Source organism: Convolutriloba macropyga, chromosome 12 (genome assembly GCF_964194025.1).
Source record: "Convolutriloba macropyga chromosome 12, txConMacr16.3, whole genome shotgun sequence".
Classification (NCBI taxonomy): Eukaryota; Metazoa; Xenacoelomorpha; order Acoela; family Convolutidae; genus Convolutriloba; species Convolutriloba macropyga.
Genome location: NC_134479.1, coordinates 13893269 through 13912589, shown reverse-complemented (window position 1 = coordinate 13912589; position 19321 = coordinate 13893269). Strand labels below are relative to the sequence as shown.

General features: G+C 33.5%; 1 protein-coding gene across 1 annotated transcript in view; it reads left to right on the top strand.

Moving 5' to 3' along the window:
* Positions 1–6431: 6431 nt before the first annotated feature.
* The window catches only part of LOC142350391 (uncharacterized), a 30308-nt gene continuing 17418 nt past the window's right edge, over positions 6432–19321 (top strand). Inside the window, exon 1 of the mRNA XM_075402239.1 lies at positions 6432–6489. Within this exon, the coding sequence (XP_075258354.1) occupies positions 6474–6489 (16 nt within the window). The 5' untranslated portion in view covers positions 6432–6473. The remainder of the gene's footprint in view (positions 6490–19321) is intronic.

Genomic DNA, 19321 nt, shown 5'->3' with positions numbered 1-19321 from the left:
CCCTAGTGAGTGTTTTACACTAAGCTTATCACAGTGCCTGAAAACTATTTAGTAGCACATAAACGTATGTTCACTTAATTAATAGATGAAACAATTTTGTCATGTTTTTGATTCTTACTCTGCTTTTATATCACTGCCTCCAACCCGTGAAGAAGCAGTTTGAACAGGGGTATGTAGCAGACTGATTTATGGAAGGTAGAATATGGGTCTTACAGAATAGTTGTCCTGGATGGCATTCAAAATATCTGGATACATTAGAAACGTCTACGGGTACCGAAATGAAACTAAGAATGTGGTTGGTGCTTTCGGGCGCCGACTTCCGTTTAATGCAAAAAGCGCTTAAATTTTGTGGAAGTGGTTTCCACAAACCCGTGTTGAGGGCGTCGGCCGCTGTGAGCGGATTTTTTTATGTAAGAAGTTCAATGAATGTGCGGAAATTATGTAAGATTTGTGCTGATGACGCTGAAATAAGAAAAATGGGTGCATAATCCGCAGACATATTTCAACACATTTCAGCATTTTTTTACACAAAAGCACTTGACTCAACACCTCTTTACATTATATCAGCAGTTGTCAAATTTTTAGTCAGTGGATTCAGCGCCTTTCCTAGATAATTTCAAAACCCATCTTGCAAAATTACAGCAGCTTCCCAGCACCTTTCCTACATGTTTTCAGCACTTGTCAAAATTTCAAATTCAGCGGATTCAGTGCCTTTCTTACATACCTTCTACACTTTTCTCGCAAAATTTAGGCGGCTTCTCGTCACATTTCCTACCTAATTTCAACACTTTTCTTGCAGCATAACAGAACCTTCTCAGCACTTTTCTTACAGATTTTTCGGCACTTGTGAAGTATTCAAATTTAGCGGATTCAGTGCCGTACCTACAAAATTGTACGTGCAATTTAGTGCTCACTATTGCTTATAATGTAGTGCAATAACTGCTTTATATTAATTTTTGACAAAACGCTTCAGCCTTTTGGGAGATATCTATGTGTTTTTAAGTTAAACTGCTCAGATGAATAGCTGTTAGTCTTGCTTAAAGGCTGCTTCTGTATGTACAGAAGAAAAAATATTCAAAGAGTTTCCATTTTGTGTAAAGGAAACGTTGCAAAAGCATAAGATAAATGCTGATGTTGTGTAAGATAAGTGCTGAAGGTACTAAAAATTATGTAAAAAATGCGATGACAATGTGTGCATGAAACATACTTTCTAACTTCGTGGGTCAAAAGGCCATGTCGTATATTGAAATTGTAGTCAGCGTTTTTCACTTTTAAACTGAAAATTGAAAAATGGAAACTGCGTTCCGCCAGATTAGATTTCACATAATTTAGGACCGCATTTCCTGGTTTTTAGGACTGGAAGCCTAATTCGATTTTAGTTAATAGCTCGAAGTAATACTCGATATCCCTGCAGTTATTCGAATGGAGGGACTATTAAGCAATAAATGTATGCTCAATTACGATTCAAATTAAGCCCTGAATCTCTTATCTAGTTTTCACTCTCTCTTCTCGAAAAACCATTCCTATAGTAGTTCAGTGGGCTGATCTTAATTGTCTTTGATTGGCTTCCTTTCAAACTGGATTATATTTTTGTGAAAGACGCTTACAGCCGAACGTAACTCCTTTTCACAATCGTTTGATCTTTTTTTCATTTTGAAGCTCTTAATTGCTTCCCAGGCAAAGATTTATGTATAAATTGATGCAAGAAAAGCAAAGATAACCGCAGAAAAACAATTAATTCTAAGCGGATAAACCTTACATAAAAAATTCGTTAGATTAAGCGGTTTTTTGTGAGATTCCTCCGGTGAAAATAGTTTTTTTTTCAGTGGTTATAAGCACAATGCTTAAATCAATGTTGGCAAAATCCTCGACACGGTAAGCAAATGAAAACCTTAAAATGAAAAATCTGATCAAATAATTGTGAAAACTATTTACGTTCGGCTGTAAGGGAAGGAAGCGAATAAAAGACAATTAAGATCAGCCCACTAAACTAAAATTGGAATGATTTTTCGAGAGAGAGTGTGAGGAATTAGATAAGAGATTCAGGGTTTAATTTGAATAATAATTGAGTAGAGAGTAATCGGTGAATTGTCCCTGCTCTCTAATATTTGCAGAGAATGTAGTATTACTTCGAGCTATTAACTAAAATCAAATAAGGCTTCCACTCGTAAAAACCAAGAAATGGGGTCCTAAATTATGTGAAATCTAACTACGCAAAATTTCATGGATGTTGCTTTCATCAAACATTTTGTGGCGGAACGCAGTTTCCATTTCCTAATTTTCAGTTTAAAAGTGAAAAACACTGACTGCATTTTCAATATAGGTCATGACCTTTTGACCCAAGAAGTTAGAAAGTATGTTTTACAAGCACATTGTCATCGCATTACTTACATATTTTTTAGTGTTTTCGGCGCTTATCTTTCACAATATCACTCCCTATGTTATGCATTTGCCTTTCTTGTCGGAAACTAAAAAAAACAAGCTACCCAGGGAACGAAATTTGAAGAGACGACAGAATATCTAACCAAAATATCCCAACGAGAACGCTAAAAAATTGAAAAGTGAGATCAAAGCTCAGTGGTAAAAGCTGTTACAAATAAGCATTTTGTGTCGAGAACGACAGTTGTCTTTATGTAACCAAAAAGTGTTTAGCTAATTCACTTAAGTATAGGAACATTGCTGTTGAGCAATCTTAAGCAATTCTGAAAAAATTGGCAAAAAACAGTAATTTTGACCCACGATGCGGAAAATAAGTCACCGGAGATTTCCTTATAACAATCCTCAAATAAAAAAACCCCATCCAACGCTGGTTTTTGACAGATACGCTGGAGCCAGAACGGGCCTCTTTATAGCCATCAACACGGAGAGAGCACAAATAAACCAGCAACAAAATACAGTGAACAATTTGAACAGCATAGTTGTGATACAACAAACACATCATTTTTGCTGTGCAAATGCAGTACATAACCAGCGAGGACGAAATACAAAAAAATTTGCGGAGTCAACAACATATGTAACAATACCAATCACAATTCGGCATCAAATCACAGACAGAAATGGGCCGCGTTAAGAAGTGTATTCACGGTGGCATGAAAACTCACTTCGCCAAAGTATGATATAGACATTTACGTGAACTAATAGCAAATGCACATAACAGACAATTAATTATTTCTCAATTGACAATCAAACACTGCAATCTGCATGCTAATGACAATTACAACAAAAACTATGCATCACATTATAACTCCTCTAGGGATAATAGCGTTCCGATGATTTCAAGAGAATCCGAGGAACACGAAAATAGAATAACTCCTAAGGGCATGAATTTGGCTATTGGAAACTCAATGGCAGAGCAATTTCTCAATGACAAACAGATTATGACTAAATGCGGGAATGCATAAAGGTCCGAGAAAAAAAATCAACGAATTTAAAACATCTTCAATTGAATTAGTTGAGACGCTCGGTTATTTAATTTTTTGGTTAAAATATAACAATTCGGTCAAAACGCAAATTTTGTCATAGTAGCAGTCGGACAACGTTCGATACTCGGATGGGATATGTTTAACCAAATCGGAATTCAACAACCGTTGCCAGAGAATAACACTCATTGCATCGACAATCAGTGTCCGATTAAGAAATAAATAGCCGGAGAATTCAGTGGCCTGTTCAGTAGAATCAAAAAGTCAAAAAATCAAACAGTGAAATCGAAACTTAAAAAACATTGCAAAGCAGACTATCAAAAAGGGAAAAAATTTCTCATTTATTTCCAACAAACAGTGAATTGGAACAATTGTTGTCGGAAGATCATTTGGAAAATGCCCCTTGTTGCTTGCATCAGTTTTTCTTCTCTCCAACCGCCATAACATTAAAACATAATCCATGTTTAAAAATAGCCCCAGATTCAAAAATCCGCCTGATTAAGTCAATCCACAAAACAAATACCAAATACCAATTTTTGATTCACTGCTGCACACAATTTCGCAGACCTTACACTCCAATGCCCCGGATGATACCGCTTATTTTACCACTGCCAGTTATACTAACAACAAGACACGGCACTCCATTGTAACTTCAATATTTTAAGCAGCGTTATGACAGGCACATACCTCTTCAAAACTCGATGTTACGGATTGACAGATATGCCAGCAGAGCATCAGAAGGCAATTGAATGTATATTAATCGGACTAGATATAATCTACTGCCTTCTGGACAATACTCCCATAGTCAGCAAAAGTAATTACGACTAACATATGAAATTAGTAGAAAATTGCTTTGAGAAATTGGACAAAGAATATTTGGCAAAATGTCATTTTGCAAAAAAATAAAACCGAACGGCTTACCACCATTTTAGAGCAATGGGAATTAACAATATGCAAAACAAGTAGATAAATCAACAGGAAATTTGCAAAAGATGCGATATTTTTGGGCTCAATGCATCATCTAGGAGAATTCATCCCAAAACCCTCACATGGATGCCACCTTCTGAGACCTCTCTTTAAAAAACGTATAATGTATGATTGTAACGAAAATCAGGAAGAACACTTTCAAGAAATCAAAACAATAGTAGCAAACACTACCGAAAACATAAACTTCAATCCTGAATTGGAGACGTGAACTTAATTTGATGCTTCGAGACAGGGATTGGGCGCGGCGCTAGAGGGCTGACCTTCATTTATGAAGGTTGGCAAACAATTGTTTTCACGTTGTAATTTCTCAGTAATCTGGAGTACCGTTATAGTTTAAAAGAATTGGAACCTCACGGTGTTTTTTGGTCTATCGAACAACTTACACATTGTTTACACAACCCTTTCACGTCATAACAGATCTGCGAGCGTTACTTTCTATTATGCTAGAATATTGGTGAAATAATTCCAATAATAGTAGACTAACACGCTGGATCGATCGACTGTAATTAAAAATCGATCATCTTCCTGGTTCAAAAATGAGACTTTTAGATATTATCTCTAGGGAAAATCAATAAGTGGTTGCCAAAATTTCAGCCCATGATGAGCAATTTATAGTGTCAAAATTGGACTCTATTACAACAAGCGCGAACCGCTTCTTCTTAAATGAAGAGAACTATACTGGTTTCGCTCCGTAAAATAACCCTCAAAATGAGTAGAAACCACAGAGGAGAAAAATGACGATGCTCGTTGTTTTTCATCAGTGCATTTAAATATATTAAGATCATTTAAAATACGGATGTCCCTAAAACGGAATTAACTGCCGCAAGAGATCTCCCAATGATTCAGCACCGCAAACAGTACCCAAGCCATCAGCTCGCCCTTAGCGAAAACAGAGGAAATAAGCGGATAATCAACAACAAAAGAGGAAACGCTCATTGCCCTCTATTACCGAATCAGATGAGTCCAATGAGTCCACATCAACATGCCCCCCCTGGTATAACCGTCAATATACCGCCCATTAGTAACGCCATCAACTCCGTCACCGAAACTGCCATCTAGATAAGCACGTAGACAGGCGATAAAACAGAATCAAAAGGCAACCAAACGTATAGTGGAGACCATTCAAGCATCAGTGGTGCAAAACCACAATCTCCGGTTTCCATACTGACCATCGGTATATGCTCTCCATCACAGCCATACCTAATCCAGTCCTACGTTTCACCCAACTCTGAGCTAATAGAGACGCAGGTAAGCGAGGCAGAAAATTTTTCGGAAAGTGATAGTTTCTTTAAGATCTCTATCAAACTTTCAAACTTTTAAATAATTAATGACAATTAAATCCATTAGCTATGATAACAAGCACCTAACATTAGCTAAGGTAACCAGCACATATGAAGCAAAATTCTGATATAGAAGTTTTCAATAAATTTGAAACCTTTTTCAATCAGCCGAAATGAAATTGTGATACCCAGGTGCAAACAATCCCTTTTCTATGATTATTTTCTCTTGAGATATTTCCAAGTTTGCACGAAATTTTATTGTTATTTTGCTCTTCATTTGTTGCTCCATTTAGTTACCGCAGTTGGTGTTTCATAATCTTTTCATAGTTTTTGTTAAATGTTTCTATCAGCCAATTGAGTCATTGTCTGCTGCAGAAGTCGCGCCCATAATTGTTCATCTAATTTAATTGTTTATATTTTTTGTTCAATTTCGCCGTGAAATAATTTCAGTTCATTTCATTTGATTTAAACTTAATTTCATTTTTTCACTTTTCAATTTGAATTTCAGTAATCTCATTCTCTTCTAAATCCGCGAAGCAAAGCTAGTTCAATCCACGTCATGAACAACTGTCAGTTATTGCGCGTCAATTACCATCAAATAGTATACGCTTGATATCGGTTACCAAATTCAATATTCAACGAACTCAATATGAAATTAACTTGCAAGCAAAACCAATCGTAATTTCCGCGCCGCGAAATCCGTCAACTAAACTCGAACCACAAATCTAGACTTCGCCTCGCGAAATGGAAATTTGACATATCGGCCTTGCTGATAACGACACAGACGATGAAATTAAACAATGGTTAGTGTAAATAAGGCAATTTCGCAAATTGTTGAAGACAACTCAATAAATATATGAAAACAATATAAAACAATCAGACTTTAATTATAACAATTTAGACACTCCTGGTTAGTGATTAAATTACTGATGTAGTTTTCGCAGAAACACGAAAATAGGAGAACAAAAAAATGAGCACGAGGCGTGTAAATTTGAATTATTTTCTTCGAGGAAAGGCAAACAAAGCCCAAGTAAAAAACACAAGAACCAACACTAATAAGGAACCAAAAAAAGATTCTGAGCAATGAGTCTGCAATAAAAAGATCGCTTTGCACACAACCTTGTTTGAATTCGCGAAGAAAAAAATTTCTAAGCAAAAACAAAAATTTTTTGCTAGCCTCAAAAACAGTGGCACAAAAACCCATCAACAGCTTTTATTGTGTTTTAGTTGAAAAATATACTGACTCAGGTGAAATTTAAAAACAAAACATACAAACAAGAACGTTTCGAAAGCACAAAATTTCTCTCGTTGCACATAATAAAGACAAATTGCACTGAACCAGGATTTATGAGAATGCGAACAGAGTTCAGAAATTGGTACCTCTCCTTCGTTTGTTTCAGTCTCGCTGTTATGTCCCAAATGGAGAAATGGAGCATTGTTTTTTGATTTGATCATAATATAACGAAGAAATTCTCGTATATTCCTTTTATGCATTTTAAGCACAAAAGATATGATTTCATAGCACTGGGTAGCTCATATAAATTCTGCTTTGTTAGCTTTAAAGGAAACGCAATCTAGCGCAGATTTTTTTATTGGGCAGACTTTAATTTAATGCTACTTTTTTTGCTCTACTTTGTTCTTAATTTCTTTACTTGAAGTGCTTTAATCAGAATCTGTAAGCTTTATAAAAAAGCGTGGAAGAATTGAGGGTCCAATTATAAGGAAATTTATGAAGCTTTCACAGTCCTGATCAGTTTTTCGGTGAACGAAATGAATAGAAACTGATAAACATTGTACGCTTATTAATAGCCGCACAGCGATAGCTGGGGCTATTATTGGCCTTCTCTTGGTTTTTTACAATCCAAGAATTGGATTGTATTGGTGCTCTGTCTTTTTTTTTATTTTTGTAAGATGTTTTCACACCTTTTTTCATGACTTTGAGCTTTCAAAACGGGATAAACAGGTAAAGCCCAGCGGGCATCAAGTTTCATTGGAGGCCCTTAGCCGCGTTTTGTAGTTCTTCAAGTACTTAGAGTGGTGAAGCTACTGGGAAGGCCGTAATTCAAGGTTAACAGGTCATTTTCAGAAGTTTTTGAGCCCAAAATGTTGCAATTTTTTCGTCTTTTTTTTCCGGATTTTTTGTTGGACCAGTCTGAAATTGAGGTTTGTAAAAGTTGGTAAAGGTCTTTTGCAAGACGTAATTTTCTTTTATGGCCATTTTAAGAGCTATATGTATTGCTACACCAAACATAAACATGGTAATTTACTCTAATTTTCAAAATTTTTTCAAGTTTTTTGAATATTTTTGTTGTTTCAGCTCTTGGTGTCACAATAATAGGTTGTTTTATAGTTTCTAGTGGTAATGGAATGGTTTTCAACTTCACGAATTTTAACAATTTTTTATGATAAAAATTGCAGTTTTTTCCAATTTTTTGACATTATTTGTCATTATTCAAGTTTTACAGCTCCAGGGGGCAAGAAATCTCGTCTAGTATTTGCTAATAATCAACTGCAAAATTTTTATTTGCCATGGCATAAGCCAATTTTTTCAAATTTTTAGGTTTCTTTAACAGCCAAAACATTTCCTTCAGGTTTTGATAATAGGTTACTGCATAGTTTCTGTGGTAATGGGGAATGTGTTTCAAGATTTTAATATTACAAATTTTAGCGATTTTCGAATTGTAATTTTTTCTTTGACTTCCTGAAATTTTAGTCTTTTTCCTCAGTGGCCAGGGGTTTGCTGCTATTGAGTTTGCTAGTATGTTATTGCAGAGTTCCTAGTGGCAACAAAAAAGTTTTCTGTTTTTTTAGATTGCAAATAAAAGTAATTTTTTAAATAAAGCTTGCAATTTAAAATTTTTTGATGGTTTTCAAATTTTTTGATATTTTTGTCATTTTCTGAGTTTAACTATCTTTATTGGCCAACAAATTTTTAATGTGTCGCAGATGAGTTACAGGACAGAACTCCACAGAGAAAAAATGAATTTGAACATTTTTTCCAGACACATCTTTAAATTTTTCCGTTTCATTTGAAGCATTTGTCACATTTCTTTTTAAAGCGTTTGTCATTTTTTTGAGATTATCTAACTTTAGTGTCAAATTAATCTCTTTCAAGTCTTTTGCGTGATTTAGTGACTATTTTGCATTGTATCATAAATGGCTTTCAGGTTAACAGCTTCAAGAGTTTTAGGAATAATTGTTTTTTTTGTTTAGTTTGATTCTTTTAGTTTCTCAACTTTCGAGATTTCGTCTTTTTGAATGGGATTATTCAATTGACCTGCTGGTCAGGTACCTTAGGTCTGTTTTTTATTCAATTCCTTGGATTGTATATCAGGACTTTTCCTGCTATGTTTTTTTATTTCGTCGTCATGATTTTTGTTACGACCATATGACGTCACAGCCACTTTTTGTTCATTCGTTCATGCAATTTCAACTGAATTGCATATGTGACGTCATTTTTCGCTCTTAGTGGAGCGAGTTTTTTTGTTCATGCGCGTGATTAAATTTTTGGTCACACTTGACTTACCTCACTCTCAAAAATGACTTCCTCAATTTGAAATTGACTTTTATTTACTTTAATTCAAAGAGATAAGGTCAAATGGGTGTGTGTCACTTTAAATGAAGGTTATTTGAGATCAGCTAATAGAGGCAGCAATAACTTAAACAGATTTTTAATCAAAATGTAACAGATCAGTCTTCAATGAAAAGACGAATTTTTTTGGTCTGTCTTTTTTACTGTTTTTTTAAGACTGCCGATCCACGAATCTATTGCGGCTATTTTCTGGCAATCTGCCAGCTATGTTTTTAGAATTGGCATTTACACTCAAAGGTTTAAGTTTTTTGAGCTTAAAACATAATTTGCACTGGAATTTCTTCACAAACAGCTCTGCTGAACATCAAAGCAATGCTTTTACTTCTTACTTGCATAAAAAGATGGTGGCTATAAATAATTGAAATGATTACAGTGAAATTTGATGGAATTGAGTAATAATTTTTCAACTTTGAACATGCAAGTTGAGTTGGTGAAACAAGAGCCGTCCAAAATTCGCTCAGAAAAACAATCAAACTTTTCTTGAGGAGAACAAGTTAATCAGCTTTGTAATCGGTAAACAAAAAGGGTCCTTAACTTTACTCAAATTTATACAGTTGCTACCTTTAATATTAAAACTGAAGTTCTCGAACGGTTAATTTGGAAAACAAGTTAATTTGAGATATAAGTTGAGTTTTAAGTTTTAGAGAACCAAAAAACTTTGTATTTTGATTTTTGCCTGGACAATTGCCACTTTGGTTTGAAATTACTTTTTGGGAAAACCAAATCAATTATCTCATCCTATTTTTCGAGCCTCTGAGACAGATGAGTATAAAAACAACAAAAGGCTCTAATGTTAATATTCAAGATTCATATATAATCAAAAGTGACCAAATAATCAGCTCAATGACGACTGAAGACAAATAATGAACGAATGGAAAAGAATAAAGGTCTAAAAATTCAAAAGGAATTACACAGCACAAAGTTCACAATGCTTTAAGAACCGAACTTGTTAAAATGAAAAAAAGAACAGAAATTATGTTCAAACAGAAACCGAACTAAGAAAGATGTTGAGTACCAAAATTTTAGAACTAATTTTAAAGAGTGTAATTATTTTAGTTTGAGAACAAGGTTTTTTTCTCAAAGAGTCACAAGTCACAAATTCATCAAAACCCATTTAGTTTTCGTGAGAATGATTTAGTAGCTCTTAAAAATGAAATAATGAGGATGATGGTGATAATTGAATTTCACTAAACTTGATTTCACCAGGCTTAGTGAGTCTCTAACGGCGCTTATGCTTGACTTTTCTCAAACACTGTTTATCCACATGGGTTTGAAGTCTACGTAAATTTCTTCTTGGTTAAATCAAATGTTTGCTCTTCTGTGACTCATCTTTTGATTTTGTTGATCTTAATATGGAAAACAATTGGGAAAAGCACGCACTAGTGACAACAAATGGTTATAGCCTGTAACTCAGAAAAAAATACATAGGTAACGCTGTCGATTACATGCCTTTGAGTTTACAAATATTTTCTCGTTAGTTCGTGTTTTGGGATGACGATTTCTGATTTACCAAAATTGCTGTGCCCGAAATGGAAGGTTGACTGTTTACTATCACAAGATTCATGAAGACAAGTTCTCAAACGGTTAATTTGGAAAACAAGTTAAATTGATATATAAGTTGAGTTTTAAGTTTTAGAGAAACAAAAAACTATGTATATCGATTTTTGCCTGGAAAATTGCCAAAATGGTTTGAAACTTTTACTTTCTTGGGAAAACCAAATCAATTTTCTTATCCTATTTTTTGACCCTCTGAGAAAGACAGATGAGTAAAAAAAACAAAAGGCTTTAACGTTAATACTCAAGATTCATACATAATCAAAAGTGGCCAAATAATCAGCTCAATGACAATTGAAGACAAATAATGAACGAAGGGAAAAGAATAACGGTCTAAAAATTCGGAAGGACTTACACAGCACAAAGTTCCCCATGCTTTAAGAACCGAACTTCTTAAAATGGAAAAAAAAAGAATTGAAAATATGTTCAAACTGAAACCGAACTAAGCAAGATGTTGAGTACCAAAAGTTTTAGAACTATTTCTAAAGAATGTAATTATTTTAGGTTGAAAACAATGGTTTGTTTTCAATGAGTCACATCTCACAAATTCATCAAAACCCATTTAGTTTTCGTGAGAATGATATAGTTGCTCTTAAAAATGAAATAATGAGGATGATGGTAATAATTGAAGTTCACTAAACTTGTTTTCACCAAGCTTAATGAGTCTCTAACGGGGCTTATGTTTGATTTCTCTCAACAACTGTTTATCCACATGGGTTTGACGTCTTTTTAAATTTCTTCTTGGTTAAATCAAATGTTTGCTATTCTGTGACTCATTTTTTGAATTTGTGGATCTTAATATGGAATACAATTTGGAAAAGCACGCACTAGTAACAACAAATTGTTATAGCCTGAAACTCAGAAAAAAATACATAGGTAACGCTGTCGATTACATGCCTTTGAGTTTACAAATATTTTCTCGTTAGATCGTGATGTGGGATGTCGATTTCTGATTAACCAAAATTGCTGTGCCCGAAATAGAAGGTTGACTGTTTACTATCACAAGATTCATGAAGACAAGTTGATATTAGATTGCGTTATAAATTTACTGATTGAAGACAAAAACGTTCTTATTACAGTTGAGATCCAAAAGAATCTTGTTAGTTTTTATTTAAATTTTGCTAACGCTTCTTTTTCAATCAGTAACTATACTATTATCTTTCTTCAGAGATCTTGAAAAAATGCAAAAAAAATAAATTATATGGACATAGATACCGTCCAGTTTGTTTTTTTTTTTCATTGTTTTGCTAAAATTTTTGAAATCAAAGGGCTGGGTCTGATTTGGTTTCATTCCTGATCTTCAGCTGTTTTAAAAGTGATTAGTATTTTTTGAATAAATCTAGGAAATGCCGAATGCAGAACGCATTATTGGAAAAAAATGAACTGAATGAAATAAAAATCTTCAACAGTTTAGCAGATCAAAATTAGTTCGTCCAAAATGTTTTGTTTCACGTCTGATTGTTTTTAAATTATTAGTAATAAAAGCAACCAATTTTATATTAGCAACAAGTTTTACCTTGGCGTGCGAGATATAGAGATCACTCAAAAATGCAGAACGAAAGCACGAAAAATCACTCGAGAAGTTTGCATTAAAAAAGACCACCAAATTGGCAATAATTGCTATGAACTTCGTTCCAGAGCAACTACAAATCCCTTAATCAAGATGATGCTATAGTTTAAAAATGATTTTTTAAAACTACTTTGTCATTGGCTGTTTTAGGCTGTTTTCAAATGTGATCTTTTTCTTTTTGTCCAAGGCAGCAACAAGTACTGTGAAATATTGAATAACACTCAAAGATTTGTTCTAACACTTGCTAGCAATGGAAAACTCATAATAATGCATATAAAAAGTGTTATTGTTGTAAAAATTTCACATTGATGAGTGTAACATTTGACTCAATTGTGATTTAGCCACAGTCAGTGACGCCTCAATTGGATATAATGGCTCCCGTGGACACAGCCGATGATGCCATGGATAACGTGATGGGTTTCCAGTCAACAGCTCAAATAAATGCTCCTCCTGCGAATTTTCAACTGGTACTCTTCGTTTCAAGTTTAAAAATAGAAGCCAAGCCGACTAACAAAAAAAACCATAAGTCCATTCCGAACTTGGGAAACATGCTGAAGCCGTTGTACCGCACCGTACTGATTGAAGACAAAAACGTTCTTATTAAAGTTGAGATCCAAAAGAATCTTGTTAGTTTTTATTTAAATTTTGCTAACGCTTCTTTTTCAATCAGTAACTATACTATTATCTTTCTTCAGAGATCTTGAAAAAATGCAGAAAAAAATGAATTATATGGACATAGATTCCGTCCAGTTTTTTTTTTCATAGTTTTGCTCAAATTTTTGAAATCAAAGGGCTGGGTCTGATTTGGTTTCATTCGTGATCTTCAGCTGTTCTAAAACTGATTAGTATTTTTTGAATAAATCTAGGAAATGCCGAATGCAGAACGCATTATTGAAAAAAAATTAACTGAATGAAATAAAAATCTTCAACAGTATAGCAGATCAAAATTAGTTCGTCCAAAATGTTTTGTTCCACGTCTGATTGTTTTTAAATTATTAGTAATAAAAGCAAATCGGCTGTTTGTTAGGTTTAATCTTGTTTTTTGAATAGCATTGAATCTCTAAAAAGGTGGAAGTTTGGATATACTCATCAACTTGAAGAAAAAACCGACTAATGTCCGAAGAACTGCTCTCGAACGACAGCTGCGTGGAAAAACATTTGAACATTAACCTCTTGCTTAATTACCACAGGCACTACGGACTGCGCTATTTGTCCCGTATTTTAGCTTTGCTGCAACCAATTTTATATTAGCATCAAGATTTACTTCGGCGTGAGAGTAATAGAGATCACTCAAAAATGAAGAACGAAAGTTTTAGAGAAACAAAAAAAACTATGTATATTGATTTTTGGCTGGAAAATTGCCAAAATGGTTTGAAATTTTTACTTTCTTGGGAAAACCAAATCAATTTTCTTATCCTATTTTTTGACCCTCTGAGAAAGACAGATGAGTAAAAAAAACAAAAGGCTTTAACGTTAATACTCAAGATTCATATATAATCAAATGTGGCCAAATAATCAGCTCAATGACAATTGAAGACAAATAATGAACGAAGGGAAAAGAATAACGGTCTAAAAATTCAAAAGGACTTACACAGCACAAAGTTCACAATGCTTTAACAACCTAACTTGTTAAAATGAAAAAAAAAACTGAAATTATGTTCAAACAAAAACCGAACTAAGAAAGATGTTGAGTACCAAAATTTTTAAAACTATTTTTAAAGGATGTAATTATTTTAGTTTGAAAACAATGTGTTTTTTTCAATGAGTCACAAGTCACAAATTCATCAAAACGCATTTAGTTTTCGTGAGAATGATTTCGTTGCTCTTAAAATTGAAATAATGAGGATGATGGTGATAATTGAAGTTCACTAAACTTGGTTTCACCTAGCTTAATGAGTCTCTAACGGGGCTTATGTTTGATTTCTCTCAACAACTGTTTATCCACATGGGTTTGACGTCTACTTAACTTTCTTCTTGGTTAAATCAATTGTTTGCTATTCTGTTACTCATCTTTTGAACTTGTGGATCTTAATATGGAATACAATTGGGAAAAGCACGCACCAGTGACATCAAATTGTTATAGCCTGTAACTCAGAAAAAAAATACATAGGTAACGCTGTCGATTTCATGCCTTTGAGTTTGCAAACATTTTCTCGTTAGATCGTGTTTTGGGATGTCGATTTCTGATTTACCAAAATTGCTGTGCCCGAGATGGAGGGTTGTGTGTTCACTATCACAAGATTCATGAAGACAGTTTCTCAAACGGTTAATTTGGAAAACAATTTATTTTGAGATATAAGTTGAGTTTTAAGTTTTAGAGAAACAAAAAACTACATTGATTTTTGCCTGGACAATTGCAAAATTGGTTTGAAATTTTTCCTTTTTTGGGAAAACCAAATCAATTATCTCGTCCTATTTTTTGAGCCTCTGAGACAGATGACTATAAAACAACAAAAGTTTCTAACGTTTTTTTTCAAGATTAATATATATTCAAAAGTGGCCAAATAATCAGCTCAATGACGATTGAAGAGAAAAAAAAGAACGAAGAGAAAAGAATAACGGTCTAAAAGTTCAAAAAGACTTACGCAGCAAAAAGTTCCCAATGCTTTAAGAACCGAACTTTTTAAAATGGAAAAAAAGAATTGAAACTATGTTCAAACTGAAAACGAACTAAGCAAGATGTTGAGTACCAAAAGTTTTAGAACTATTTTTAAAGAATGTAATTTTTTTAGGTTGAAAACAATGGTTTTTTCAATGAGTCACAAGTCACAAATTCATCAAAACCCATTTAGTGTTCGTGAGAATGATATAGTTGCTCTTAAAAATGAAATAATGAGGATGATGGTGATAATTGAAGTTCACTAAACTTGGTTTCACCTAGCTTAATGAGTCTCTAACGGGGCTTATGTTTGATTTCTCTCAACAGCTGTTTATCCACATGGGGTTGACGTCTACTTAACTTTCTTCTTGGTTAAATCAAATGTTTGCTATTCTGTGACTCATTTTTTGAATTTGTGGATCTTAATATGGAATACAATTGGGAAAAGCTCGCACTAGTGACAACAAATTGTTATAGCCTGTAACTCAGAAAAAAATACATAGGTAACGTTGTCGATTACATGCCTTTGAGTTTACAAATAATTTCTCGTTAGATCGTGATTTGGGATGTCGATTTCTGATTAACCAAAATTGCTGTGCCCGAAATAGAAGGTTGACTGTTTACTATCACAAGATTCATGAAGACAAGTTGATATTAGATTGCGTTATAAGTTTACTGATTGAAGACAAAACCGTTCTTATTACAGTTGAGATCCAAAAGAACCTTGTTAGTTTTTATTTAAATTTTGCTAACGCTTCTTTTTCAATCAGTAATTATACTATTATCTTTCTTCAGAGATCTTGAAAAAATGCAGGAAAAAATAAATTATATGGACATAGATACCGTCCAGTTTATTTTTTTTCATAGTTTTGCTCAAATTTTTGAAATCAAAGGGCTGGGTCTGATTTGGTTTCATTCCTGATCTTCAGCTGTTCTAAAAGTGATTAGTATTTTTTGAATAAATCTAGGAAATGCCGAATGCAGAACGCATTATTGGAAAAAAATGAACTGAATGAAATAAAAATCTCCAACAGTTTAGCAGATCAAAATTAGTTCGTCAAAAATGTTTTGTTTCACGTCTGATTGTTTTTAAATAATTAGTAATAAAAGCAACCAATTTTATATTAGCAACAAGTTTCACTTTGGCGTGAGAGATATAGATATCACTCAAAAATGAAGAACGAAAGCACGAAAAGTCACTCGAGAAGTTTGCATTAAAAAAGACCACCAAATTGGCAATAATTGCTATGAACTTCGTTCCAGAATAACTACAAATCCCTTAATCAAGATGATGCTATAGTTTAAAAATGATTTTTTAAAACTACTTTGTCATTGGCTGTTTTAGGCTGTTTTCAAATGTGATCTTTTTCTTTTTGTCCAAGGCGGCAACAAGTACTGTGAAATATTGAATAACACTCAAAGATTTGTTCTTACATTTGCTAGCAATGGAAAACTCATAATAATGCATATAAAAAGTTAATTGTTGTAAAAATTTCACATTGATGAGTGTAACATTTGACTCAATTGTGATTTAGCCACAGTCAGTGACGCCTCAATTGGATATAATGGCTCTCGTGGACACAGCCGTTGATGCCATGGATAACGTGATGGGTTTCCAGTCAACAGCTCAAATAAATGCTCCTCCTGCGAATTTTTAACTGGTACTCTTCGTTTCAAGTTTAAAAATAGAAGCCAAGCCGACTAACAAAAAAACCATAAATCCATTCCGAACTTGGGAAACTTGCTGAAGCCGTTGTACCGCACCGTACTGATTGAAGACAAAAACGTTCTTATTACAGTTGAGATCCAAAAGAATCTTGTTAGTTTTTATTTAAATTTTGCTAACGCTTCTTTTTCAATCAGTAACTATACTATTATCTTTCTTCAGAGATCTTGAAAAAATGCAGAAAAAAATGAATTATATGGACATAGATTCCGTCCAGTTTATTTTTTTTCATAGTTTTGCTCAACTTTTTGAAATCAAAGGGCTGGGTCTGATTTGGTTTCATTCGTGATCTTCAGCTGTTCTAAAAGTGATTAGTTATTTTTGAATAAATCTAGGAAATGCCGAATGCAGAACGCATTATTGGAAAAAAATGAACTGAATGAAAAAAAAATCTTCAACAGTTTAGCAGATCAAAATTAGTTCGTCCAAAATTTTTTGTTTCACGTCTGATTGTTTTTAAATTATTAGTAATAAAAGCAAATCGGTTGTTTGTTAGGTTTAATCTTGTTTTTTGAATAGCATTGAATCTCTAAAAAGGTGGAAGTTTGGATATACTCATCAACTTGAAGAAAAAAACCGACTAATGTCCGAAGAACTGCTCTCGAACGACAGCTGCCTGGAAAAACATTTGAACATTAACCTCCTGCTTAATTACCACAGGCACTACGGACTGCGCTATTTGTCCCTTATTTTAGCTTTGCTGCAACCAATTTTATATTAGCAACAAGTTTTACTTCGGCGTGAGAGTAATAGAGATCACTCAAAAATGAAGAACGAAAGTTTTAGAGAAACAAAAAACTATGTATATTGATTTTTGCCTGGAAAATTGCCAAAATGGTTTGAAATTTTTACTTTCTTGGGAAAACCAAATCAATTTTCTTATCCTATTTTTTGACCCCTCTGAGAAAGACAGATGAGTAAAAAAAAACAAAAGGCTTTAACGTTAATACTCAAGATTCATATATAATCAAAAGTGGCCAAATAATCAGCTCAATGACAATTGAAGACAAATTATGAACGAAGGGAAAAGAATAACGGTCTAAAGAATCAAAAGGACTTACACAGCACAAAGTTCACAATGCTTTAACAACCGAATTTGTTAAAATGAAAAAAAAAAACTGAAATTATGTTCAAACAGAAACCGAACTAAGAAAGATGTTGAGTACCAAAATTTTTAAAACTATTTTTAAAGGATGTAATTATTTTAGTTTGAAAAAAATGTGTTTTTTTCAATGAGTCACAAGTCACAAATTCATCAAAACGCATTTAGTTTTCGTGAGAATGATTAAGTTGCTCTTAAAAGTGAAATAATGAGGATAATGGTGATAATTGAAGTTCACTGAACTTGGTTTCACCAAGCTTAGCGAGTCTCTAACGGGGCTTTTGTTTGATTTTTTTAAACACTGTTTATCCACATGGGTTTGAAGTCTACGTAAATTTCTTCTTGGTTAAATCAAATGTTTGCTCTTCTGTGACTCATCTTTTGATTTTGTTGATCTTAATATGGAATACAATTGGGAAAAGCACGCACCAGTGACATCAAATTGTTATAGCCTGTAACTCAGAAAAAAAATACATAGGTAACGCTGTCGATTACATGCCTTTGAGTTTACAAATATTTTCTCGTTAGTTCGTGTTTTGGGATGACGATTTCTGATTTACCAAAATTGCTGTGCCCGAGATGGAAGGTTGTGTGTTTACTATCACAAGATTCATGAAGACAATTTCTCAAACGGTTAATTTGGAAAACAATCTATTTTGAGATATAAGTTGAGTTTTAAGTTTTAGAGAAACGAAAAACTACATTGATTTTTGCCTGGACAATTGCAAAATTGGTTTGAAATTTTTCCTTTTTTGGGAAAACCAAATCAATTATCTCGTCCTATTTTTTGAGCCTCTGAGACAGATGAGTATATAACAACAAAAGTTTCTAACGTTATTTTTCAAGATTAATATATATTCAAAAGTGGCCAAATAATCAGCTCAATGACGATTGGAAAGAAAAAAATGAACGAAGAGAAAAGAATAACGGTCTAAAAATTCAAAAAGACTTACGCAGCAAAAAGTTCCCAATGCTTTAAGAACCGAACTTCCTAAAATGGAAATAAAGGAGTGAAACTTTGTTCAAACTGAAACCGAACTAAGCAAGATGTTGAGTACCAAAAGTTTTAGAAATATTTTTAAAGAATGTAATTATTTTAGGTTGAAAACAATGGTTTTTTTCAATGAGTCACAAGTCACAAATTCATCAAAACCCATTTAGTTTTCGTGAGAATGATATAGTTGCTCTTAAAAATGAAATAATGAGGATAATGGTGATAATTGAAGTTCACTAAACTTGGTTTTACCAAGCTTAATGAATCTCTAACGGGGCTTATGTTTGATTTCTCTCAACAACTGTTTATCCACATGGGTTTGACGTCTACTTAACTTTCTTCTTGGTTAAATCAAATGTTTGCTATTCTGTGATTCGTTTTTTGTATTTGTTGATCTTAATATGAAATGCAATTGGGAAGAGCACGCACTAGTGACAACAAATTGTTATAGCCTGTAACTCAGAAAAAATACATAGGTAACGCTGTCGATTACATGCC